This window comes from Brienomyrus brachyistius, chromosome 19 (assembly GCF_023856365.1).
Source record: "Brienomyrus brachyistius isolate T26 chromosome 19, BBRACH_0.4, whole genome shotgun sequence".
NCBI lineage: Eukaryota > Metazoa > Chordata > Actinopteri > Osteoglossiformes > Mormyridae > Brienomyrus > Brienomyrus brachyistius.
The window spans coordinates 20,886,210-20,910,029 of record NC_064551.1 but is presented as its reverse complement, the minus strand read 5'-3'; the positions used below and the strand labels follow the sequence as shown (position 1 = coordinate 20,910,029).

At 47.6% G+C, this 23,820-nt stretch overlaps 1 protein-coding gene across 1 annotated transcript in view; it reads right to left on the bottom strand.

Annotated features, from left to right (window-relative positions):
- Positions 1-23,820, bottom strand: part of LOC125714860 (pleckstrin homology domain interacting protein) — a 54,446-nt gene that overhangs the window by 5,234 nt on the left and 25,392 nt on the right. The window contains exons 11-39 of the mRNA XM_048985890.1: positions 23,597-23,697; positions 23,445-23,485; positions 18,817-18,915; positions 18,502-18,655; positions 17,979-18,113; positions 17,503-17,631; positions 17,033-17,258; positions 15,746-15,883; positions 15,145-15,328; positions 9,528-9,633; positions 9,128-9,274; positions 8,955-9,046; positions 7,945-8,158; positions 6,996-7,115; positions 6,426-6,533; positions 5,966-6,090; positions 5,221-5,303; positions 4,189-4,300; positions 4,047-4,108; positions 2,759-2,914; positions 2,519-2,639; positions 2,305-2,430; positions 2,072-2,144; positions 1,889-1,945; positions 1,621-1,773; positions 1,301-1,453; positions 719-882; positions 383-633; positions 43-201 (exon numbers count right to left, since the gene is read on the bottom strand). Coding sequence (XP_048841847.1) covers positions 43-201; positions 383-633; positions 719-882; positions 1,301-1,453; positions 1,621-1,773; positions 1,889-1,945; positions 2,072-2,144; positions 2,305-2,430; positions 2,519-2,639; positions 2,759-2,914; positions 4,047-4,108; positions 4,189-4,300; positions 5,221-5,303; positions 5,966-6,090; positions 6,426-6,533; positions 6,996-7,115; positions 7,945-8,158; positions 8,955-9,046; positions 9,128-9,274; positions 9,528-9,633; positions 15,145-15,328; positions 15,746-15,883; positions 17,033-17,258; positions 17,503-17,631; positions 17,979-18,113; positions 18,502-18,655; positions 18,817-18,915; positions 23,445-23,485; positions 23,597-23,697 — 3,789 coding nt within the window. The remainder of the gene's footprint in view (positions 1-42; positions 202-382; positions 634-718; positions 883-1,300; positions 1,454-1,620; positions 1,774-1,888; positions 1,946-2,071; positions 2,145-2,304; positions 2,431-2,518; positions 2,640-2,758; positions 2,915-4,046; positions 4,109-4,188; positions 4,301-5,220; positions 5,304-5,965; positions 6,091-6,425; positions 6,534-6,995; positions 7,116-7,944; positions 8,159-8,954; positions 9,047-9,127; positions 9,275-9,527; positions 9,634-15,144; positions 15,329-15,745; positions 15,884-17,032; positions 17,259-17,502; positions 17,632-17,978; positions 18,114-18,501; positions 18,656-18,816; positions 18,916-23,444; positions 23,486-23,596; positions 23,698-23,820) is intronic.

Genomic DNA, 23,820 nt, shown 5'->3' with positions numbered 1-23,820 from the left:
AGCGGCACCCAGATCACTGGCACGGGGGTCATGCCACCTCACCTGGGCGACGGAGTGTTGCAGGCCTCAATTTCCGCCGCACTGAGTTTGTGGCACTGTCGGAGGTCTGTGAGAAGCCCCGGGCATTTTCTGCGTCGCTGGAGAGACCTGGGGAGGAGATGGAGTTCTGGGCTCTCAGATACTTGTATGGCGTCTCTGTCACTAAGGAGGAAGCACAGAACAGTCAGTCACACCTAGACTTTTACATTGATAAAAGTAAACAATCACAACACGGACATAAGAGGTGGTAACCAGTTATTATGTGGGTATGAAGAGTTAACCAATCAGCACATGGACCTATGACAGTAGGCAACCTGTCACCACTTGGCTCTGGTTCACCCACCAGGTTTGCTTCTGCCAGAGAGCTCTCGATTGGCTGATGATGATGATGGTGATGATGCTGGGTCAGCAGCCGTATGGTTGCCATGACGCGTGGCACTACGCGTGCGAACAGCTGCCAGGGCCTCCACCCTCCCGTTCATCTGGGACGGGTTCTGTCTGAGCGCCGGAGGACGAGAGGGGCCCAGCGATGGGGGGGACACGCTGGGGGCTGTTGACTGCGGGGCCCGGGCTGCACGGCGCTTGCGATCTGGGCTGTGGGAGAGCAGGTTCACGTTCAGTTGCGTGGTCCCATACACGCATACTCCCTACGCTGTTCAGCCACATGGTGCACCCCAACCTGGAGGCGGCGCTGCTGGAGAGGGAGGAGCTCCGGCGACGCTTCAGTCGTTGCCTGGTCAGCTTATTGGCTGAATGGAAGCGGTGGGCGGAGCGGTAGTCGGAGATGATGGACGACACGTGCTCCTCAAAGAGTGCCGAGAGCCGCAGACTCATGCTATAAATCTGAAGGGGGAGAAAAGCATGTTTGAACCTCGGGCCACATGACTGCCATGCGCCATTCACACCTGCAGACGCTGCTTCCACACATCTGCACATTTGCCTACAGCAACCTTGAAGAAATGTAAAGGAGGTCCAAATCCACTCATTCTCCATCTTTGCAGAAAACAGACATGCTGGTCACTAGGCATGCTTCACGCTTCTCTCTCTTGCGCGTCCATATTTTTGTTCTATTTCACCAGCTGCACACCTCAGCCAGGTAATGAAAGGCCTGAATATCAGCAGACTAGCGAATCCAGGTGTGCATGTGTTGGATGGATCAAGAATTTAGTTGAGAACCACAGGCAAACAAGAGCCGGGGCACTGACGCACACCTCTGGCGAAAGGAGTCATGTGCATGCAGCAGTAGATTACTTCCTCATACCCGAGACTTCTTGCTGGGCGTGTACGCCTTCGAGTTGCTGAATATGAGCCGCACGTCTTTGCGCAAGTCAATGGGGGATTCATAGTCTCCAGCCAGCAGCGTCTTCAGTACCGTGCCAAAGTCCATTGGCGTGTCGATGATGTCTGTGTAGTCCTAAACACGGTCGAGGACAAAGTTACTCGTTCGCACTGTCTAAACACGAGGCTTGCGTACCACTTACTTCAAACTCTTCAGCATCGAAGGGGAACTCGGCCTAACTTGCTCATTAGTAGCATGCCAGTAATAACAGGTACAGATTTTACTCAGGTGCTCTGTGGTACCGGGTATAGCTGCAGGTCCACCGGCTCACGGAAGGGCTCCGAGTCCTCGCACTGGAAGATGAGGTCCAGCAGCTCCTTGCAGCGACTCCTCCAGGCCTTTATGTCGTACGACTGCGCCTTGTTCCTGAGCTTCCTCAGGATCGGCTTGTGCTCCTGTATGCAGCAGATGGGACAGAAGCCCACGTCGGATGTGCAGATGCTAACGGCGGCACACGCACTAGACATGTCAGCATCAGCCTGTGACGACGGCTAACGCCATCAAGGATACCTTCTTCTTGCGTGTGGACGTTCCGGGAGCATCAGTGTCCTCTTCCTCTTCCTCCTCCTGTAAGAAATGGCACACTTCAGAACTGAAGTAGGCAACGACAACCCATGGACTGCCCAGTCAGAAATCTTTGTGCGAGTACTGCTGACCGATGCACGGCGCCATTTGGCATTCCTTAGCACGTACCTCTTCAGTGTCAGAGAAAGTCTTTTTCTTCATACTGTTGTACAGAGGAATAATATCGGTGCAACTTTGGTCCCTAGTTCATGAAGAGACCAAAACAACATGAAATATTTAAGTTTGTATTTTTTGCATTTATAGCATAATATATATACAAGCATATATTAAGCAGGAACTACAAATTTTTGTAAAGTTATTATCATAACTAAAAGAAAAAGTCAGATCAACACATGCCGTACTTTATGAACTGCAGCATTAAATCTGAAAAGAATTTGGCTGTTTTGACGATGGTTGTTCCCGGCTCGTTGAAGGTTTGTGCGTTGTGCTCTATGTAGCGGACCTCCCACATCAGCGATGACATCCGCCTGCAGGGGGCAGCAGAGAGCAGATAAGCCAGGCATGGGAGGATCACATGCGGGGTACCACTATGAGGCTCAGGAGTCCGATTCCAACCTGTAGAAGCGGTTCTTTAGCCTCTCCCTGACGGTGCTGAGGTCCGTCGGATAGGCCACTACGGTGCAGTAAGTGGGATATGCCTGCAGATCCACGGGGGACGCGAATGGGGCGGCAAGGTCTGAAAGGGAGAGGAGATCAGGACACGACAGATTACAGCTGCCAGACCATTCATGTTTTCGCGTGACTATGTAAGGATGATCGGCGGCAGTTTTGTTAAAAACTAGTTTTTGCGGGTACCTAGTGTGCAGAGGCGGTCTATGCCGGCGATGATGCGCTCGCACTCATCATTGCGTGTGCGGGACCCCCACTCGCCCTCCAGTGGCACGTAAAGCAGCTGCCGATGCTCCTCTTCCGTCAGGGGCACGCTCTGGCCCAGCTCGTCAGGAAACACAGCTGTTTGGAAAGCAGGGGGTGAGACGGACCATCGGCACTCAGACCATCTCACTCCCCCGAGACATGGCCTGATCCAGACAGAGTCACTGTACCCTGGTAAACCTGTCGGAGACAAATTCACCCTACAGAAGCCTCAGCTCTTCGTCTCTTTCGGTGAAACACGGGACAAAGAGGAAACATTCAGTAAGTCAACAGGAAACGGCTATATATGCGAGAGATTTTCTGGTTTCCATTTTCCAGAATAAATAAATACATAAACGCCAGCAGGATTCCCCGAGTCTATTACATCTCAGCAGCTTCAGCAGACCTGCTTGCAATTTTAGCAGCTGGGGATAAACAGCTTGCCTACACATAATCTACAGCCATAATACAATCATTTTTCAGCATCTCGAAGCCTGTGCCAGGTCATTATAACTGCAAATAAAATTTAAGAGGCCCAAGGAATGATTACAATCACTTATACAAGCAAACACAAAGGAAAAACAAGATGACAGCAATACTGTGATACCAGGCAGGGGTGATGACACTATCCTGTAAGCACAAGCCAGCGGTGGAAGTGTTTTGCTAAAAACACAGGACATGTGCTGACATTTTCACTAGTAGCGATTTACTTTTAATACTACATCCCACCTCCAAAAACCAGTCATTGTTAATAATTACGTTGATTATAACAACAGTCGATAAAGCAACACAGGATAGGTGTCAACTAGTCGGAGAGTAGGGCAAGTTCCTCATAGCAGATCTCATCCCTTGCTAAAGCTCAGTAGAGTGGAGCCATTTCTGTGTGTGTTTGTGTGTGTGTGTGTGTGTGGGGGGGGGGGGGGGGGGGGGGGGGCTGGATTACTGACTGATTCCACCAATGTGGCCTCAGGTATTGCAGTACTGTTGCAGCATCACCTCCAAGCACCTCTGTTTGTGACACCAGACAATGTGCAGCACCCTCTGTGCAGGACTGGAAACAAGAGGACAAATGGATTCCCCCCCCTACCCCAACTCACTAGTCAAATGGCTACTCTAATGCCCACCCACCCCCACCGTCCGTCCGTCCACCTGTTCCCAGCAGGACCTGGGGGCAGCCACACAGAGCCATGCTAGTCTCCCCACCTTAAAGCTAAATGCCGCTGTCACTCACCATCATTGGGGATGACCTCCATGTCCCATGGGCTCATCTTCTCTGTGTCGCCATTGTCCCAGCTACAGGAGAGAAGGCTACAGGTGAGAGGCTGGGCGGGGCTAAACGAGTGGGTGGGGCTAAGAGAGAGACGCACACGCACCACACGTTGTAACACTGGAACAGGCTGTCAGGGTACTGCGGCTGGAAGGGCTCCTGGCTCTCTATGGTGCCGAACCACCAAGCGTCATCGATGACCGAGCGGAACCGGTCACCTGTGGGGGGGGGGGGGGGGGGGGGGGGGGGGGGGGGCGGCGGGGACAGAAAGGCCTTTGTCAGACATCATGCTGTTGACCAAAACGTCGGAAGTGCACAGAGGCAGGGGAAAAGCCCAAATTCTCACGTGAATGTTTGTGAAACAAAATCCTAGCTGAACACACAGAAACGTGATATTTTCAGGAGCCTGTTAAATAAACAAAAACAGACAATGTTGTTCAACAGCCAGAAGTGGGAGAAAAATACAGGCCGTCTGTGCACATAACTAGAAGAAATAAAAATCACCCTCCTTAAGAAACCCCCTTAATAAATGTTCAAATAATGATTCATTATGATTCATCTCCCGGGTTTCTCCTACTTCCCAGGAGAAGAAAATAACACTTAGGTCATCCCCTGCAGATGCATCTCATCCACACATCTCACCGAACATCACCTCAACATCTGTCCATTTCATAGCACAGAAAGCCTTGATAGTCCTCCGAAGACCACCCCAACCTCCTCCTACTGCCGCAAACTGGGCAACATGGACAGGCATTTAAATGATGCACATCTAATATTTGATGCCACTCTCCACAACATCAGCGCAGACTGGTCCAGCATGCTCTCTCACAACTCATTCATACATCATCCTCTACAGGCTCCCATCGGAATCGATAAAAACTATAAGCCGGAACCCAACAGTCCTCTTTTTGAACTTATTCAATTAAACTACTGATCAACAATCAACATCATCCTATGCAGTTTTTTGGAGCCGATTCAGAAGACGGACGACATCAACCGAAGTGATCGAAAGCTCCCCATGTTCATGTACATGCAGGTATTTTCAGCAGGGGAGCCGCTCTGAACATCTGGCCACATCTTGGTGCAGCACTAAGAATGGGGGGGGGTGATAGGCTGTTGAAAGATGAAGGACACTGACCTATTCTCCACTGTCTGTGCCTGGCATCATCAAACTGCTGCCGGAGGACCAAGAAGTCAATGACGTCAGGCATATCGTGGTACCTACAGACAGAAAATATTATAGTATCGCACCCTAAACAAAAGCACCCCAGTGTTCCTTCACTGGAGATCTCACCAACACAGCATTTACATTTTACTTACTTTGCAGATGCCAAATACTGTTCATATTGTGCTTATTTCATTATTTCATTCCTACTTTACAAAACTGTATTAGTTGTGGTGATGCTTTTTTTTTTTAAAGTATTTTATTTTTTTTGCCATATTTGTTCTATGTTTATTTAAATAGTCTTTTATAGTCTTGTGTAGGAAAGTTGCAAACAATTTTGTTGTAATGTGCAGTGTCAATGGCATGTGTGAAATGACATTAAAGATATTAATTCATTCAGGTGTTTTCCAAAACGTTATACAATGTAGAAGGCATAGTCAGGCAGTCCCTGAAGCAACTGAGGGGTAAAGGATTGGATCAAGGGGTCCAGTGGTGACATTCGCACCTGAGACATTCTGATCGCAGACACAGCCTCTTAACGGCTCACGATACCACACCTCCCCCGATACTGACTCTGCAGACCCAAGGCTCGAATCCGGGTCTGTCCACAGCGACCAAATCAGCCATTAAGCTCTTTAGGTTGCTGAGGTTCCCTACAGTGGGACGTCCAGTGTGTGACCATGCTACCCAGTGTCCCAGCCGAGGCGCCCGCTCTCACTTCATGGAGAAGGAGCCCCCGGTGAGCCGGCCGGTGTCGGGGTCCAGGAAGGCCAGCTTCAGGCAGCACAGCGTGGGAAGGCCTACCTCGTACTTGAGGCCTACAATCTTCATCAACTCTTGCTCCTGTTGAGAAAATGAACCACCTCATGCCTTTCAGTGAAAATATACTGGACCCCCTAACCTAACATCCCTCTGGAATACGCAGCATTTGCAGCCACTCAGTTTTCTTAAACACTCTTGTTAGAAGCCTTTTTACCGTCTCGTTAAAACACCTAATGCCAGTCGAACATACACCTTCATGTTCATTATGTTTACCTTTTCCTTTGGCAGAAGACCAGCCGTTCTATGCAAATCAGAAAAGACTGCGACTATTCTATTGACATGGTGCGTAAAAAGACGACAGGGTGGGCCCTAAACGCGGCATGACAGACAAGCTAGTGTCACGAAGCGCTCCTTACCCTGAGCTCCATCTTGTGCCAAGGCTGTTTTTTGGGGTTAATGCTGAAGATCTTGTTCTTCTTTGCCATTTCTACGTAGGCCTCGTGGCCTTGGCGGAAGTAGTAAACCTGTGGGAGGGAGGAAGAGACACGCTGGAGACCTGGCAGTTATCAGGCAGCTGGCTGCTCCGTTTGGTGGGGGGACATGGGTGGGCTGGGGAGAGGGGGCTGGACAGCTGGTTCAATGTTAAGCCCCCCGCCCTGTCATAACTACACCAAGAGATGCATTTCTCTCCTTTCTCCTTCCTTGGTTCCCCCCCCCCCCCCCCACGCTGAATTTTAATATCGTGTTACATTAACTGCTGTTATGTCTGTCTCTCTATTCTTAGCTCAGTTTAAACAAAACTGCGATGCCGCCCCTAAGTCTTTTTACAGCACTGACAACTGACAATGCGGGGGCGTCCTGCTTAGATTAATGGTAGGCAAGGCAGATGAAGGGAACAGAACAGAGGAACTACTTCTCCTGGGCTGGGGGGAGTAGCTTTAAGAATAGGATGGGCATATAGTATGGGAGGGGGCAGAGGGAGATACCTCGTCACCCATCTGTGGATTGAAGGGGCACCTCCGGGGTACGATGGCAGTGATCCAGGCTGATGGAAGCCATTCCTCTAGCGTTAGGCCTTGGTCCTGGAACTCTCCCACGGGCAGCCTCTGTGATGGGGAGGGAGGGGGGGGGGAATGGAAAGGCTGAGCATGAGATCCTACACAGACACCCCCCCCCCCTCGCTGGCAAATCTCAGCCGCCTGCTGTGTAGGGCTCCCGGCAACAAGCAGAGTCAAAGTTACACACGCACATGTGTCACCCAGAGAAAACAGCCTTGTTATTTAGACAGCAAGTGAGGACTATAAAGCATGAAACTTCACGTCTGGGGGGTTTTAAAAGATGGAAGGGGGGTGTCTGTGAATCTGCATTTACTAGCGAGGGTAGTTGAAAACGGTCTCTCAACTATCTTTCTGATCTATCCGAACAGCAATAGGGACAGGGCCCCTGATGGGATCTATCGCACCCCCACATCCCCCGCAAACCCCACCCCCCCGCAGCTGCACCTGCCCCTTGGCTGAAATTCCAGCGTATAACGTATTCGGCCTCGGCCCGCGGGGTCAGGAGTGACGCGACAGACACATTTGCATATGCAAATCGGAGCCTTAATCTCAGACCTGCAGCGTCTTGTTAATGCGAGGGGATGCAAAGGGGATTTGATTAAAGTATTTATGTCTCCAAACCGGATCATTAGTTTAGCCTGAAAATAGGGAGACTGACGCATAAATTACTGCGGGATAAATTTGGCGTCAGCGCTCCACAAACAGCAATAAACCCTCAGAATAACCGGGGAAAATCGCAGGTGCCACTGACCCAGAGAGAGCACAAGACTAAGCTTGGTGTTACTGGATAGATCATGCATTCTGGCTAAATGACGACACCTCCTTCCCAGGTGTGCTAACTACCCCCCCCCCCCCCACCCCACCCGGCAGCCCTTGCCTTCATCCTCTTATTTTTTGGCTTCTTTTTCTTTGGTAGTATGCCATCCTTCTCCTGCTTCTCTTTCTTTCGGTCCTTCTTGTTATCCTTCTTCTTCTCGCCGTCCTCCTCGGAACTGCTCGCCGTTTTCTTCTTGTGCCGCACCGTCTTCTTCGGCGGCTCCAGGTTGATGCCGGCATCGGCCGTCCAGTCAGAGTAGTCGCTGGAGTAGTCACTGAAACGCAGCAGCAGAGTAGATGGGCGTGGCTACATTCCCCTATGTGCCAATGACTGCCCCAGGGTCTCTTCAGGAGGGCGTGGCTAAATTTACCAGTACTTCACTGGCAATGCCAGGGTCAACTCTAATGGACATAGCTACATTCCTCAATGTTCCAATGACGGCCCCAGGGTCTATTATGATGAACTCAGCTATATTTCCCAAAGATCTAATGACAGCCCCTGGGTTTCCTCAGATGGGTGTGACTACAGGCCCCAAGACAGCCCCATCATCTCTCTTACCAGAAATCACTTACCCAGTCAATTGTATCACTGCACAGAAGATACGAGCAAGAGCACCACAGCAATGCCTTCTGCGTAGTGATATGACTGGTGTGTGGAGTTCGGTAGAGGAAAATAGTTCCTACATTAAACTGCTCGCTACATAGTCTGTGGATGATCTTGAGTAAGCAGGTCATGATTTCTGGTAAGAGACACTGCTGTTGAATTTTTCAAATGTATTTTTTCGCTGCTTTAATCAACAAAGAATGCCATTCACTCCCATTATACTCGGGAGAAGACAGACATTTCAATAGCCAAAATTAGGCCACTCCCACCAGAACAATATAGATGGCTAGATAGTAGTAGCAGTAGATAGTTTAGTCCCTCTAAAACATAACTTTTTTTTTCAGTTTTGGGATGAACTGCTCCATGAAAAGATGCAAATTACCAGCCCCTTCATTAGTTGTTTTTCCACAGATTGGTGACAAAATCTAATGCAGCATTATGCGTGATGTGGGGAAGCGGTCGCCCACCTGGAGCTGCTGTTGTCGTCTGGCCAGGGTTCATTCTCTCCCTTCTCCTCGTCCGAGCTCTCCCTGCTTGGGGGCCGCGCCTCTCCTTCACCCTACGCCATACAGAGTGGGGCTGATCAGAGCATGCTGGGAAAACGGGGGGGTGGGCAGGTTGCCAAGCCCCGGTGCCGTACCTCAGAGGAGCTGTTGTCATCCTCGGCCGGCTCGCTCTGCCGGCTGTTCTCCTCCACGGCGGCGCGAGTGTGGTAGTTGTGCTGGTTGGCCAGGGGGCGGCGGCTCTCGTCGTTTGCCGGCTCGGGGGGGCAGCGTGGGGAGAAGGTCTACGGCAAGGTGACAAGGGTTTGAGAAGTTGGCGCGCAAGCTTACGTAACGAAGGGACTACAAAATCGAGCGCCGGGCCAAGCATTCATCTCCAGAGGCACAAGCAGTTTTTGACTGATTTCATTTTATTTACCTGAATGACAAATGTGCGCGGTTTACCTGGTTGTTAATGAAAACAACACCGTTCTGCGGCGTGTTTAAAAAGGCATTTCTACACAAGGAGTGGTCGGTGCGTGAACTCAGCCGCCGTACCTTGGGCTCGCGATGCAGGTGGCTCGCCAGAGATCTCCGCCGCCGCTCGCTGCGATAGCTGCTGATCTCCTCGTCGCCCTTGGCCGCCCTCCACACCTCCTGCTTGCTGCACACACACCAAGGAGGTCTTCTGTCACACACCATTCCATATCATCCCATGGCGTGTTTGAAATAAACACCGCGTCCAGAGTCCTTACAGCTGCTATTAAAGGCAGCCGCTGGTGCTCAGGAATGACCCCAATTTGAGGCAACAGACGCCGTACTTGGACCACAAGCTGGTCTGTGCTGGATTGCCAAGCAGACCCCGAATGGTACAGGATACATAAGATGACTCATGCCTCAGCTTTCTGGAGTCTGACGTTCCGGGGATGCCGGATCTTTTGGAGCCCCGCCTCTAAGGGGAAGAACCGCCCAGCAAAGGAGGCCATGACGTACATGAGCCCGGCTCGGGAGCGCGGGACACCCTCGCCAATACAGCCGACACTGAAGCACTGGGGACAGGCCTGCTTGTGGGCATCAAGGCCGCCAACATTCAGGGTCTGGCATGTCTGCTAGAGGGTGGCTTTATAGGGGGTGGGGTTTGGCAGCAAGTGTGAAACACTGCATGCTGGGAAATCACAGGGTCTCGGGGGGGAGGGGCCAGTGATACTGGGCGCATCTGAAATCACATACTTACACAGTATGTACTAGGGGTGGGTGATATGACCTAAAATTATCATAATGGTATTTTTCACTTGTTGGACGGTGACGGTATTATATTGTGGTATTACTAAGTTTTAGGAGTAGCAGCATGTCCTGTCCCTTTGTGTAAATAAAATATTTCGATAGTATATTAAGTACATGGAATGTATCATTTTCAATTGGGAGACATGGGAGAGTATCCACAGCATTTATTTTGCAATAAGCCTCAAGATCCTGATTTTAACTTTTATGTGCTACAATAAAAATGAAATTGCCTCTTCATATTAAGAACATAAGAAATCTACAAACGAGAGGAGGCCATTTGGTCCATCAAGCTCATTGGGGGAGAACTTAAATAGCTCAGAGTTGTTAAAATCTTATCTAGCTCTGATTTAAAGGAACCTAGGGTTTTAGCTTTTGTTACATTAGCAGGAAGACTATTCCATACTCTAACTACACACTGTGTAAAGAAGTGCTTCCTCAAATTCATTTTAAAATGTTCTCACACCAATTTCCACTTACAGTATGGCCACGAGTTCTAGTATTTAAACTAATACTGAAATAGCCCTTTGGCTGAACAGCATCCAGACCTGTTAGAATCTTATATACCTGGATCATGTCCCCCTTTAGTCTCCTTTCCTCGAGCTAAACAGATTCAGCTCAGCTAACCTCTCCTCATAAGACATTCCTCTAACACCGGGAATCATTCTCGTAGCCCTACGTTGCACCTTTTCCAAGGCAGCAATGTCCTTCTTAAGATATGGTGACCAAAACTGCACACAATATTCTAGGTGGGGTCTTACCAAGGAATTATATAATTGTAGCATCACCTCCCTTGACTTAAACTCCACACACCTAGAGATGTAACCCAACCCATCCTATTGGCCTTTTTTATTGCTTCCCCACACTGGCGAGAGTGGGACATGGAAGCATCAACATACACACCGAGGTCTTTCTCGTAATCAGCTACCTTTATTTCAGTGGAACCTATAAAATATCTGTACTTAATATTTCTGCTCCCTGCATGGATTACCTCATATTTATCTACGTTAAATTTCATCTGCCAGGTATCAGCCCAGTCGCTAATTAAATCCAGATCCCATTGTAACCTCTGTGCTGCTAGAGCAGTATTTGCTACACCACATAGCAAATTCGTCAGCAAAATTAACTAGTTTACTCTACGTATTGGTGTCAATATCATTAATGTAAATTAGGAACAATAGTGGTCCTAAAATTGAACCCTGTGGTACCTCACTATGAACTCAGGCCTACTGTGACATTGTGCTTGTAATAACTACTCGCTGCTTTCCGTCTGTTAACCAGTATTTTATCCAAGCTGCTACAGTTCCTAAAATCCCTGCAGCCTTGAGCTTAAGCAAGAGCCGTTTGTGGGAGACAACATCAAAGGCCTTCTGTAAATCTAAGTAGATCACATCGTAGGCCTTTTTGTGATCAATTTCTCTTGTAGCTTCCTCAAAGAACTCAAGTAAATTAAACAGGATCTACCTCTCCTAAACCCATGTTGGCTATCCCTCAGAATGTTATTTGCATCCAGGTAATCTATCATTTTCACCTGGATTATACCTTCCATTATTTTTCCAGTAATGGTAGTTAATCTGATTGGCCTATAATTTGCTGGATTACTTCTATCCCCTCCCTCTCTATAGCCTCCCTAACGTTGTATATTTTTGTGTTGGACTTTGCATTTCGGACACTAATATTCACCTGAAATTTAACCATGTCATGATCACTAATGTCCAGTGGTTCTAAAACCTCTAATTTTCCAAACCTATCCTGGTTATTAGAGAAAACAAGATCAAGAAGGGCTTCCCCCCTTGGTAACAATTAATTAACAAACTAAGTAAAAAAAAAAACAATCCCATACAAATTCGACCACCTCAAGTTCATTTATAGAACAAAAACATTAACAGATGTCCTATTGTATCCCAGGTAAATTAAAATCACCCATAACCACCATATCATTTTTGTTACTCAATCTTGATATCGTCATATAACATTCTGCTTTCCTCTGCAGCTACATTAGGTGCTCTATAACAAACCCTGACAATTAGGCTATTTGAGTTTTTAGCATCTAGTTTCATCCATACAGCTCCTGTACTTTTATTTTTATCAGTGAGCTCCCTTGCCTGCAAGTTCTTTTCCGTATACTGCAACACCACCTCCCTTCTTGCCTATCCGGTCTAAACAGAACAACGTGCAATCATCCATATTATATTCTTCTTCATCATTGTCACTCATCCATGTTTCTGTTATTACAATATTGTTGTAAGAGTCTGATGGAACTGAAGCCTCTAAATCATGAATTTTGTTTCTAATACTCCTAGCATTTAAGTACAGACCACAAAGGGTAGGGCTTTTACAGTGCCCACTTTAAATAATTAACTGGGGCTTTCCGTCTCCTCCCAGCTACATTCATAACTAACCTCCCTGCCCCCCAGTCCCTAGTTTAAACATTCTTCATCTACTCTACATATACGCCTCCCCAATACACTGGTTCCCCTCTGGTTCAGATGCAACCCAGAAGGTCTTCCAGTGCCTCATAAACCTAAACCCCTCTTTCCTACAGCACCATTTTAGCCATGCATTTAATCCCCTTATCTCAGCTAACTAGCCTGGCTTGCACGTGGCACAGGAAGTATTCCAGAGAATACCACCATGGATGTTCTGCTCCTAAGCTTATCTGCTACTTCTATAAATTTATCCTGCAGAACAGTCATCCTGCTCTTTCCCATGTCGTTGGTGCCAACATGCACCACGACCTCTGGATCCACCCCAGCTGGGGCCAAAAGCCTGTCCACATGATTCGGAAGGTCCCCAACCCAGGCACCAGGCAGGCAAGACACCGTACAGGACGCTCTATCACGGGTGCACACACAACTGTCTACACCTATAATAATTGAATCCCCTACTACCACAACCTCCCTCCTGCTGGGAGTAGGAGCCTCCTTGGTGCCCCAGGAGCCTCCTGCCTCCCCAGGAGCCTCCTGCCTCCCCAGTCTCTTCTGGCTCTAAAGCTGGAACCACCTGAAAGTGGTTAGACATCGTCACTTCAGGTGATGCCGCCTCTGTAAACTGTGTACGCCCTATTCTACGTCTACGTTCATCCAGCTCTCTCGACCTATCTGATCTTCATTCTCCCCCCTCCCCGTTTGGGACGTACACAGCGTCTCCCTAAAAGGCGTATTTACCCTCTCCTCTAACTCCTTGTTGTGTTGCATGAGAGCCAGTTGCTTCTCGAGGTCACAAACCTTGACCATGAGTGAGTCCACTAGATTACATCGCTCGCAGATGAAGTCCGACTGGATGCAAACATCCAGAAGGGCAAACATCTTGCAAACACAACACTGAGCTGCCCCATAATTACCTAACTCACTATGACCCGTCCTTTACTCCCAGCCCAGTATATTAATATAGCATATTTAACTTTTAGTTGATCTACTTTAACGTGTAGTTAAAACAATAAAGTGCCGAGTACAATAAAACACTAAATTAACACTTGCATTAAAACGGAACTTTAATTATCCGACAGCATCAGAGAAACAACCTTTGAACTTAAATTTTTGAAATAACCAAAATAATAACCAAAATTAACAATTACCTACCCGAAACTAACTTCCTGCTGAAACACGTTTAACTAAAATAAAGTTGCTCTAGGGCAGTGGTTCTCGAACTCGGGCCTCGGGCCCCACTGCCCTGCTTGTTTTCCTGCTATCCCTGCCCCACACACAAGTCCCAGTTGTCTTTCAGCTTCTGACTAACTGAACACAACTGATCCGGGTAATCAGCAGTGTGTGGGGCAGGGATGGCTGGAGAACAAGCAGGGCAGTGGGGCCCGAGGACCGAGTTCGAGAACCACTGCTCTAGGGAGGCCGAAAAACCACAGAAAAACACTCTGAAAACAGGCTACTGCCGGAGAGGGAGAAAAAAGTGGAAAATGTCCTCCTGGCCTCAACTGCCGATAGAGCAAAACTCAGGAGCAACGGACCTTTTCAGAGTTACTGTTACCGACATTAGATAATATTACCCTGCGGGTGTTTGTTGCGAAGGTACGTGGCACCCGCAGCCATCGATAACACTCGCGCTGTCTATTAACAAGGACAGACAAGTACTCACGCAGACCGACAGACATGTATGTTTTTTTTAAGCGATGGAACAGGCTGCCTGTGTGTTTCGACCTCGTGCTATCGAGACGTGGTGGCAAAGCTTGCTTAATTCTTAAGTTTGCTCCGTGTCTGATGGTAAAAAAAATTGAGCCAGTTACGAATAACAGAGGTGCCCCCATTTTTTAGAATGAGAGTCTCCTCTCCTGTTGATGCCTGAGCTGGTTCCGACATTCTATCCGTATCTTTTTTATTCCGCTTTCCCAGCCTTTCCGAACTTTATGCCTTGCTTTTTACCATGCATTAATGGGGCAGTTTTGCCTTTTACCATGAACCTATATATATATATATAAATAAAAAAACAGATTATTTTTGTTTTATGTGCATACTTACACAATTTATGTTGAAATTTTACCCATGCCTGACAATGGTCTCCTCAACATTACATCGTCTCAAAGCTCTTTGCAGCATCCCCACCCAAAGCCCCCAGTGAATACGCCATAGGCGAGTGCATATGCAGTGCATACCGTATGTATGCATGAGAACAGTACACATGGACATACTGCATTTGCCGTCGTGACGTAGCCTGACCAACCCGAAAATTTAAAAACTCTTAAAAACCATAAAAAAACCAAAATATATTCGAGCCAACTTCTGTAACTGGGTATTGCTGTCATTGTCTATGGCTGCCGCTCCAGTGGCCTTGTGGGACAGCATAGCGTACATGGGTACTACACTTCGAAATTTAGCCAAAGGAGTAGGCGGAGGGAGCTTCTAGATCCAGATCACATCAAGGCTTCTTCGGAAAATGGTACCTGGCAATGCCGGCGGCCAGCTCGGGCACCAGCACGCGGCGACTCCACGCCACCAGGTCCCTCTCGGTGGCGATCTCACTCCGAGGGGCGTTGCTATGCATCTGCCGCACGCCTTCAATCTGCCCGCTGCGTCGCAAGCCCACGTTTGGTGGGGAATGCACCTCTGTGGGAGAGCTCACAGAGCCTGGAACGTAGCAGGGTCACAGACCAATCAGACTCAAGGGGATGCGTGGATGGAACACAGTCAGGGGCCAATCAGGTTTAAGGAGGCGGGACCAAATGCTAAGCCAACATTTAATACTTATACCGTTTTTACGTATAGGCATTTAATAAACACCAGGAGAGAAAATATATCAACATTCCTGACAAACATAATAATATGTTATAAAGCCCAGCATAAAATTACCCCCGACAGTTATAATATAATCTCTGATACAAATGAACTGTTAGACAGCTCAATATTCATCAGCATTATTCAGGAAAATAGATTCAGAGTCTGTATGTGCACAGGTTGGTGGGCAAGTCAAAGAGAAACTGAATGAGAGGGAGGCTCTCAGAAAGCACTGGTAAAGCCGAGGATGCGAGTGGTTATGGTAGCCACCTCGGGTAGCCCTGCTGGGGGCGCTGCCTCCCGCATCCCCGGACAGCCGCTGGTCCTGCTCCTGCTGTAGCCGTTGGATCATGTTGTCCAGTGGGCTGGAGCCGTCACCTGCCTGCTGGCTCAGGACCTGGTTCAGACCTGGGAGAGGGAGCAGGCAGGTCACCCACAGGCAGGGAGTAGGGGGTGGGGGGTGGGATGCCTTGTCACTGTTTATGACAGGTAAGGTAAGGAGCGTGCACTGATTACAGCGCCTTGCCGTACCCACCACTTGACAAACCACCTCAGGGATGAGAACCTGAGTGCAGCCAATGCGGCAGGTGATACCTCAGCACCACTCTAGTCCAAATGGACCCATGTGAGGATTTTATCCTGGTGGCTAAAGTGTCAATCCTGCCATCAAACCCCAAGTTATTACCTATAAGTTGGAGGACCTCCTTACAGGGCTGGATGTAGATTAATGTCATACCCAGAGCAAAGCAATTGCAGGTTAAGGGCCTTGCTCAAGGGCCTAATGGAGTAGAATCTGGAGATTAACGGGATGCGAACCAGCAACCTTCCACTGATTCCTAGCCTTAGAGCCACCACTCCACCCCATGGGCTGGTCCAAAATAGGATCATAAACCAGCAGTAAATGCACTTAGTCACTTAATTAAAAAATAAAAATCATTAAAGCAGAAAAAACCTGGATAAATCAGAGGGACCACGGTGACTCCGACAGAGATTAAAAATAACTCCACCGCATAATATTAACAAACACGCAGAGATAAAGGACACCTGGAATGGGTTACTTTACATGTATAGAAGATCAGACAGAGTGCATCTGTAATTGGCCAGTTACGTTTAAACAACAGGACAGCAAATAAATAATACAGCTATGTCCCCATATGAGGCCACCCTAGACGAGGAGGTGACCAGGCCCTTCCCCTTTCAAGGCCTACTCGAGGACATGACCGGGCCTCCCCACCCCTCGTTCTTGAGGCCAACCCACCCCCTCCTACAAGGTCGACCCGAGAATGTGACCCTCCCCCCCCATACCAGGTCGACCCGAGAATGTGACTCCGCCCCCCTCCCCCTTCGCGGCCTACCTAAGGATGTAGACTCGCCACCCTCCCCCTGCTCAAGGCCTACCCAATGATGTGACCCCGCCCCCCCATGAGGCCAACCTGAGGATGTGACCCCCCCTTGACCCCTACCGGAGGACGTGACCATAACCCCCAACCCATCTCCCTACAAGGCCTACTCAAGCATGTGACAGTGACGCCATCCCCCTCCCACTTCAAGGCCTACCCGAGGACGTGACCCCCATCTGAGGAATGAGTTGCTCCTCCCGGCAGTTCTCCCGGCCGGGCACCAGTCTCTGGAAGCGGGAAGGGTGGGGGTTCCCATCCACGTCCACCAGGAAAGGGGGGGGCATGAGATGTGGGGCCTGCTGAGTCTGCTCATCCAGCACGTAGTTGTTGGCGTCGCGGATCAACGGCCTGTAGTCAGTGTGGAAGAACATCTGATCTGCAATCTAAAACATTGAGAGGTCGCAGAGTTCAATGGGCAAGCCTGCCACCAGCAACCATGGGACATTTCAAAAATAAACAAGAGGGACAACGGCACAAATCATCAACAACAAACAGAGATTTAACATGCTTTAGTCAAAAGGACACAATATTGATCACGATACGGGCAGCTGTGCACCGCCACGCTATGCTGAGGTAATGAGAAGAAGACATAGGGGGGCGATCATGGGCGTCTGGAGGGCCGCCTACCTTATCGTACTTGCTGCTGGAGCCGAAGCCGAAAATTAGCAGGTGTCCGTGGGAGTCAGTGCAGGCGAAATGCTGGCCGTCCGGCGAGCACTTGCAGTCGAAGACGGCGCCATGGCCCTGTCCCTCGATCTGAAAGCGATGGAACGACATCCTAATTACCATTTAACGGTAATGTTCAAGTGAAGAAACGTTACTGCTGTTGATCCTCAACTGTTACCAAAACGATAATTTTAGAAATTAAGAAACTAAATAATGAGGATAATTATAGGAAATAAAACTCCGGTCAGAAACTAGATAGTGCTATCTAGTCGACTCATTATTACATTGTGTCTAAGACTTACGTGGTGGTTACGTGACACCAAAAACAATTGGCCAATTAAAATCGAGGAACTTCACGGAAAGGAAAAGCAATTAATGAGTCAGGGTATGAGGGAAGACAGTGAACAAAAGTCAAAAATGTGAGGTCTAGCGGGTACCATGTTGAAGTACGAGCGGATTTTCACTCCTCTGGCCAGATCCCAGACGATGGCATTGCCGTCATGCCCCGCGGAGAACAGCACCCTGGGGTCAAAGGGATGCGGCTCTAGCACAAACACTTCGTCCTCGTGCCCCTGTGAGATAAGCCATCGCACCGTTAGCAGCGATTAGCGACGTCCTGAGGCGTCAGTCAAAAACAAGAAAGCAGATCATGAAAAATGATTCTGAAATAGTGTACGCGTACAAAACATGTAACCAGAGCAAGAGTTAGGCTATTATACAGCTAAAATGCTGATAATCTGCTTCATTTTCGTATAACGCTCTTCCCACATCACTGCCCTGAGGCACGTCACCATGTACACCTTCGGAGAATAACTTCAAACTTGGTGCTGTTGGTTATTTCTTACAAAATGAGTCCCGCTCATGTTTAAACTAGCCGTACGGATGTAGTCATGTGACGCTGACATGTATTTGAAGGGGACGGCGTGCCGCCTTCCCATGTGACACGAGTGTGCTGCTCACCGTGAGGATGTGGATGAGGTTCCCCGTGTAGGAGTTCCAAACTTTCAGGGTGAGGTTGTTCGCGGCGGTGATGACCGTGTTGTCATGGCGATCCCAAGCCACCATCGTAACTTTCAGCTTAGTTACTTTGTCTTCCAGAGGTGGGGGGTTGCTCCTATTGAGGGGGGGGGGGGGGGGGGGGGGGGGGGGCGCAGAAAAGCAGAAATAAATTTAACAAGTTAATATTTCACCTGACCTAGTTAATGAACAGAGGTGGGGGTTGAAGGAGGGAGAGACGTCCCACATGCCCGGGGGGGGGGGGGGGGTGGTCCTCACCCTGGGAGCTTGCTAGCCATGTCCAGCAGGATACTCCTCCACTCCTGCTGGTGTAGCTGCCAGATTCTCGCTGTACCATCTCGGCTGCCGCTGACGAACCTAAGAGACAAACATAGAGGAATACAGCAAAGACAGTAGCAGACCAGGCGTATTCCCCCACACAGTGCAGAGTGCAGTACGGGGACTATGCATACAAAAGGGGGATTCAGTCAGTACTGTACTGAACCAGGCATATTACCCCACGCAGTGCAGAGTGCAGTACGGGGACTATGCATACAAAAGGGGGATTCAGTCAGTACTGTAGTGAACCAGGCATATTACCCCACGCAGTGCAGAGTGCAGTACGGGGACTATGCATACAAAAGGGGGATTCAGTCAGTACTGTACTGAACCAGGCATATTACCCCACGCAGTGCTGAGTGCAGTACGGGGACTATGCATACAAAAGGGGGATTCAGTCACTACTGTACTGAACCAGGCATATTCCCCCACGCAGTGCAAACGACAGCAGTAAACCTATAGAGCTGTGCTTTTTTTAGATTTTAAGAAATTAATTCATCACACCTACCATTAAAACTTATATATCATAAATATTACACATTGAATCCCCAAATAAATGTAGAACTAACATAATACAAGTATAATTTGGAAGTTAAATACTTAACAGTTTAACAAACTTGTGATATACAGATTATTCATTTCTAACAAAACTTGCAAACTACTTGCAAACAAGCACGACTTGAAATTCAGTGCCTCCAAAAAGATGAGGTGAACAGATGGCAATAAGAAAGTAAAGGGCAGTGTATTGCAAGCAGGGCTGTCAAACCATGACATTTGTTTTACACAGAGACACCTCAGCGTTTAACTTTATATACAAACAAATTCCTATTTGGCAAACGGCTCGAAAAACAAACCTGACAACCACTGAAAGTGCACTTAACTGCTGGGAAAAACATTTTCAGATAATAGCCTTGAATAAAATAAAACAAATATTGCAAATTGCTTTTTAATCCTATTTACGCCTATGCCTTGCTTTTTTTTTTTTTTTTTTTTTTTTTTTTAATGAAATGAAACGGGTAACAAGACTTCCTCTCCTACCCCCTCCATAGGTTTCCCTGTGACACACCCCTAACTCCATAGTTCGATTCTAGCTGTGATTCTGGGCATGACTGAACCTCACACTCTTTATAGCCAAGAAGGGATACTACACGTCCCTATTAAAAATCACTGCTCATATTATCCTCCCATATATGCAATACCGCATAAGTTAACATAAACAAGAAATAATGCATTGCATCTTCAGAATTAATGCCATTGCATTAGCACATTAACTTTCACAGTCATACTATATATACAAACTGAAGAATACAGTAAATACCAGGTTTGGGTGATATGACGGTATTACGATACAGCCCAGTATTTAGATCACAAAGGTATTATTTTTAATAACATAAAAAATACAGATGCTCCTCTTTCTATGTAACTAATGCATTGTGTTGCACGGCGTTAGAGGTGATTGAGGACTCACTGAAGTAAAAAGTATAAAAAATAATAAATAAATAAATAAATAAATCAATGAATGACACGCATGCGTTGGTGAATGCCACAAAACGAAATGCGCTGTGAATGCACCGTAAACTGCGACACAAGTGAAACCTAGTGCAGGTGATCTAACTCTTCAACAAGAATCATCTCCTTGTTCCCCTAGTGCTTCCACACCCATAAGCCCACTTAGGTTCTCTCCGATTCCAGAGTTTACAGTAGCGCACATGATTTGTGCCTTTTTTTGTTTAAATACCATCATATACCATATTCCGCGGTGACATGTCCAGAGGGTATGGATGCATGAAAACAGATGCTGCCCAAGCCTTGTGAATACTGCTGTGGACCCGGCAGTTACACGCAGAAACACACAGTACAGAACCACCTTTTTGGTGGTTTTGTCAGTGTTCAGCGTTCACTGAAATGCCACTGTGACTGTGAGTGAGGACCCTGTGATGGACTTGCCCCCCCCCCCCCCCCCCTCCGACTTCGCAATTCCAGAGACAAGCTGCAGGTTCACGGTGTTCCTGTACCGGATAAGTGGTCAGAAGATGGATGGATGCAGACACGATGTTTGTCTGTATATATGGGGCAGCAGGAAACACAATAACAAGCCTGTTATTCAGGGCTGCCTCACGTCGTGCCGGAAAACGGGGCCTCATGCTGGCATTTAGCCTCCTCTGTGCATCTCCATTAAGGACAGCCCTGAGAAACCAGATCCACTGGAGGATCTTCAGCGGAAGATAATGTGCACCTGCTGTCATTGCACTTAGCTGGGGAAGCGCTTTTTATCCCGGGGGGAGTGGGGGGGGGGACACAAAACCACTCTGTGGCTGGGGTGACTGGTAAACCACAACAACTGATAATTTAGTTTCATTTACTTGCTGTTACTTTGAACCTGGTTATCTGGGGTTTGGGAGGAAAAGGTAGGAAAGTTATCAGACGAGACGACGAAGGGGTGGAAATTTCTTAACTGAAAACTGACGCTTGGATATATTGTGTTTAAAGGTGTAAAAATTTAAATTGCATTTCCTGAGCAAAAGGAGACGCTGAGGAAGATATGCTACAAAATACAAACAAACCGATACAATGGATGGGCCAGCGAGAGCAAACGGACTACTGCCGATAAAAAAAATCAGGAAAGTAAAACCTGCAGAGTAACTGACCATCAATGGATTTCTGAAAGCCAGCAGGGGGCGTGACCTTTGAACCCATGAGACAGTCAGCAGGACTGAATACGTTGGAGTAGTTTGGTGCCGCATCCATGGAAAGGGCGCAGGTACAGTCAGGGGAGACGGGCATCAGGAACATCAACAAAAGTGTGGAAAAAAATCCATGGCCATTTGCGGGAGCAGGTGTGTTTGTGAACGGCTTTCCCAGGAGTCCCCACGACTACGTTTTCAACTGACAAGCCTCCCCCTCACACTGAAAGTGAGACGGCAACATTAATTCACAAACTAGTGCCCGAGAGATGGTGTCACTGCAAGAAGGCACCAGTGTTTCATTCGTTATATTACATTATGGGTCAGAATCACTGGAGCAGTTGGAGGCTAAGGGCCTGCCTTTCTGAAGAGCCCAATGGTAAAATCACTGTGCTGACCATGGGATTCGAACCAGCAACCATCCGATCACGGGTCCGGCATCCAAACATCTCAGCCACACGTTGCCCTTGAAAGCCTTCACCATCGTCATTGCGAAATATGAAAGGCGAAATATCATCTCAGAACATTAAACATTAACCCTCTGGGGTCGAGTGCATCGTCGACGAGGCAGCGTACTTTTCGCGTTTATTTCAGTTTGTATCTCGCTGAAATCAATGTAGAATCGTGAAGAAAAAAAAACGCTGCCTAAATCTGTAATCTGTCTTCTTTTGAAAACGTCAGTTGTCAGAAGTATTAAAGTTTTTAAAATCAGGCTAAATTGGCAAAAAAGTAAACCATGTCACCTTTGTTTTACCTGCATAGGGGGCGTGTAGTATCACTCTTACCTGATTGCTATACATATTATAGTCGCGTATTGAAATTGCATTCGCATTGTAATTTGATGAACAACGCAACGGTGAAACGCGATCCAGATACATCCCCATCAGCGCCATAAAAGGGGGGGGGGTGTGGCCAGGTGTGAATGGCTCATGCACACACATGTGAGCTCCCTCATATTCAATGAAAGGAGCCAGAAATAGTAACATGAGTTCGGTTTTTCTTATTTATTTATCCAACTGAATGTTGCAACTACACCATTTACTCATCTTCATGTAGCCAAGACTTTGGTGATCAGATATCTGGGATCAAAACAAACTGCCACCATTGCTTACTATGTACATTTATAATGTTTCTGCAAGTGCTCCAAACTGCATTTTGCAATGTCTATACTTTGATGTCTAATTACAAGCTTAAAAATCTGACATATTTACAATATACATTAAAATAAAGAGGAGTGTAATAGCAAAATAAATATATATATATAAGAAATAATTTATTTGCCATGAATTAAGTTTATGATGTTTGAAGAAATGTGTGATCATGCCCCAGTCAGTGAAAGTGTGTTTCCTACCCCTAGACCACAGAGGGCTAAATCAGTAAAATGGTCTTTAAAGTACCATGAAACAGGCTCAGCTTTACTAACAGAAATGCAAAGTGCCCAGGGGCTCCATATGACCCTTCCTGCTGCATAATTACACCTCGGAGATTCTGTTCTTTCTTCCTCACCAAACTCAAACCATGTCCCAACACTCCACCTGTACTCGTCGCACAGCCTCATCACCACGTTCACTCCGCCTCCTTTTCAGCGAAACCCATCCAAGAGGGAGGCACGACATCATACTGGCTCCCATCCTACCATAAGAAGCGGCCATGCTCACGGTCGCTAATCAGCCCATTGTTTCTGGGGTTTAAGGCAGATTGGGATTTGCTATAGTTACACTTACAGGACAGCACGGGACAGGGGGCTGGGGGGGGGGTGCGTTTGTCCTTTCTACTCACTACCATAGTCATTCAACGTCCTTAAGAATCTTAATATAAAAAAATAAAAAATAAATAAAAAAAACAAAAAAAAAAACACTAACATCGTGACATAAGATCACTTACCGGTCGCTGCAGTTGGAGAATTGTATACTGTCCACTTTATCCTGTTGGAGGTGGGGAGGGAGAGTGGGGTGGGGGGCGGATACAGCGTGTAAGTCACATGACGATACAAACACAGGGACAAACAGATGTGAGGTGGGACCAGAGGCACGTACAGTATGCGATTCCAACTCTGATATCTTCTCCGGTTGCCCGGAACCGAAGAAATAGACTCGGATGACATGATCTGTGCTCCCTGTTGCCAAGAACATTCCACCTACAGGAGGACGATGAAAGTCAACGAAGAGCTGTTAATCTTCTAATCAAACAACACTTTTGGTATAACGGCATATCATTTAGGAGTCATTTAATACCCCCATATCCTCAGATGTGGCAATAG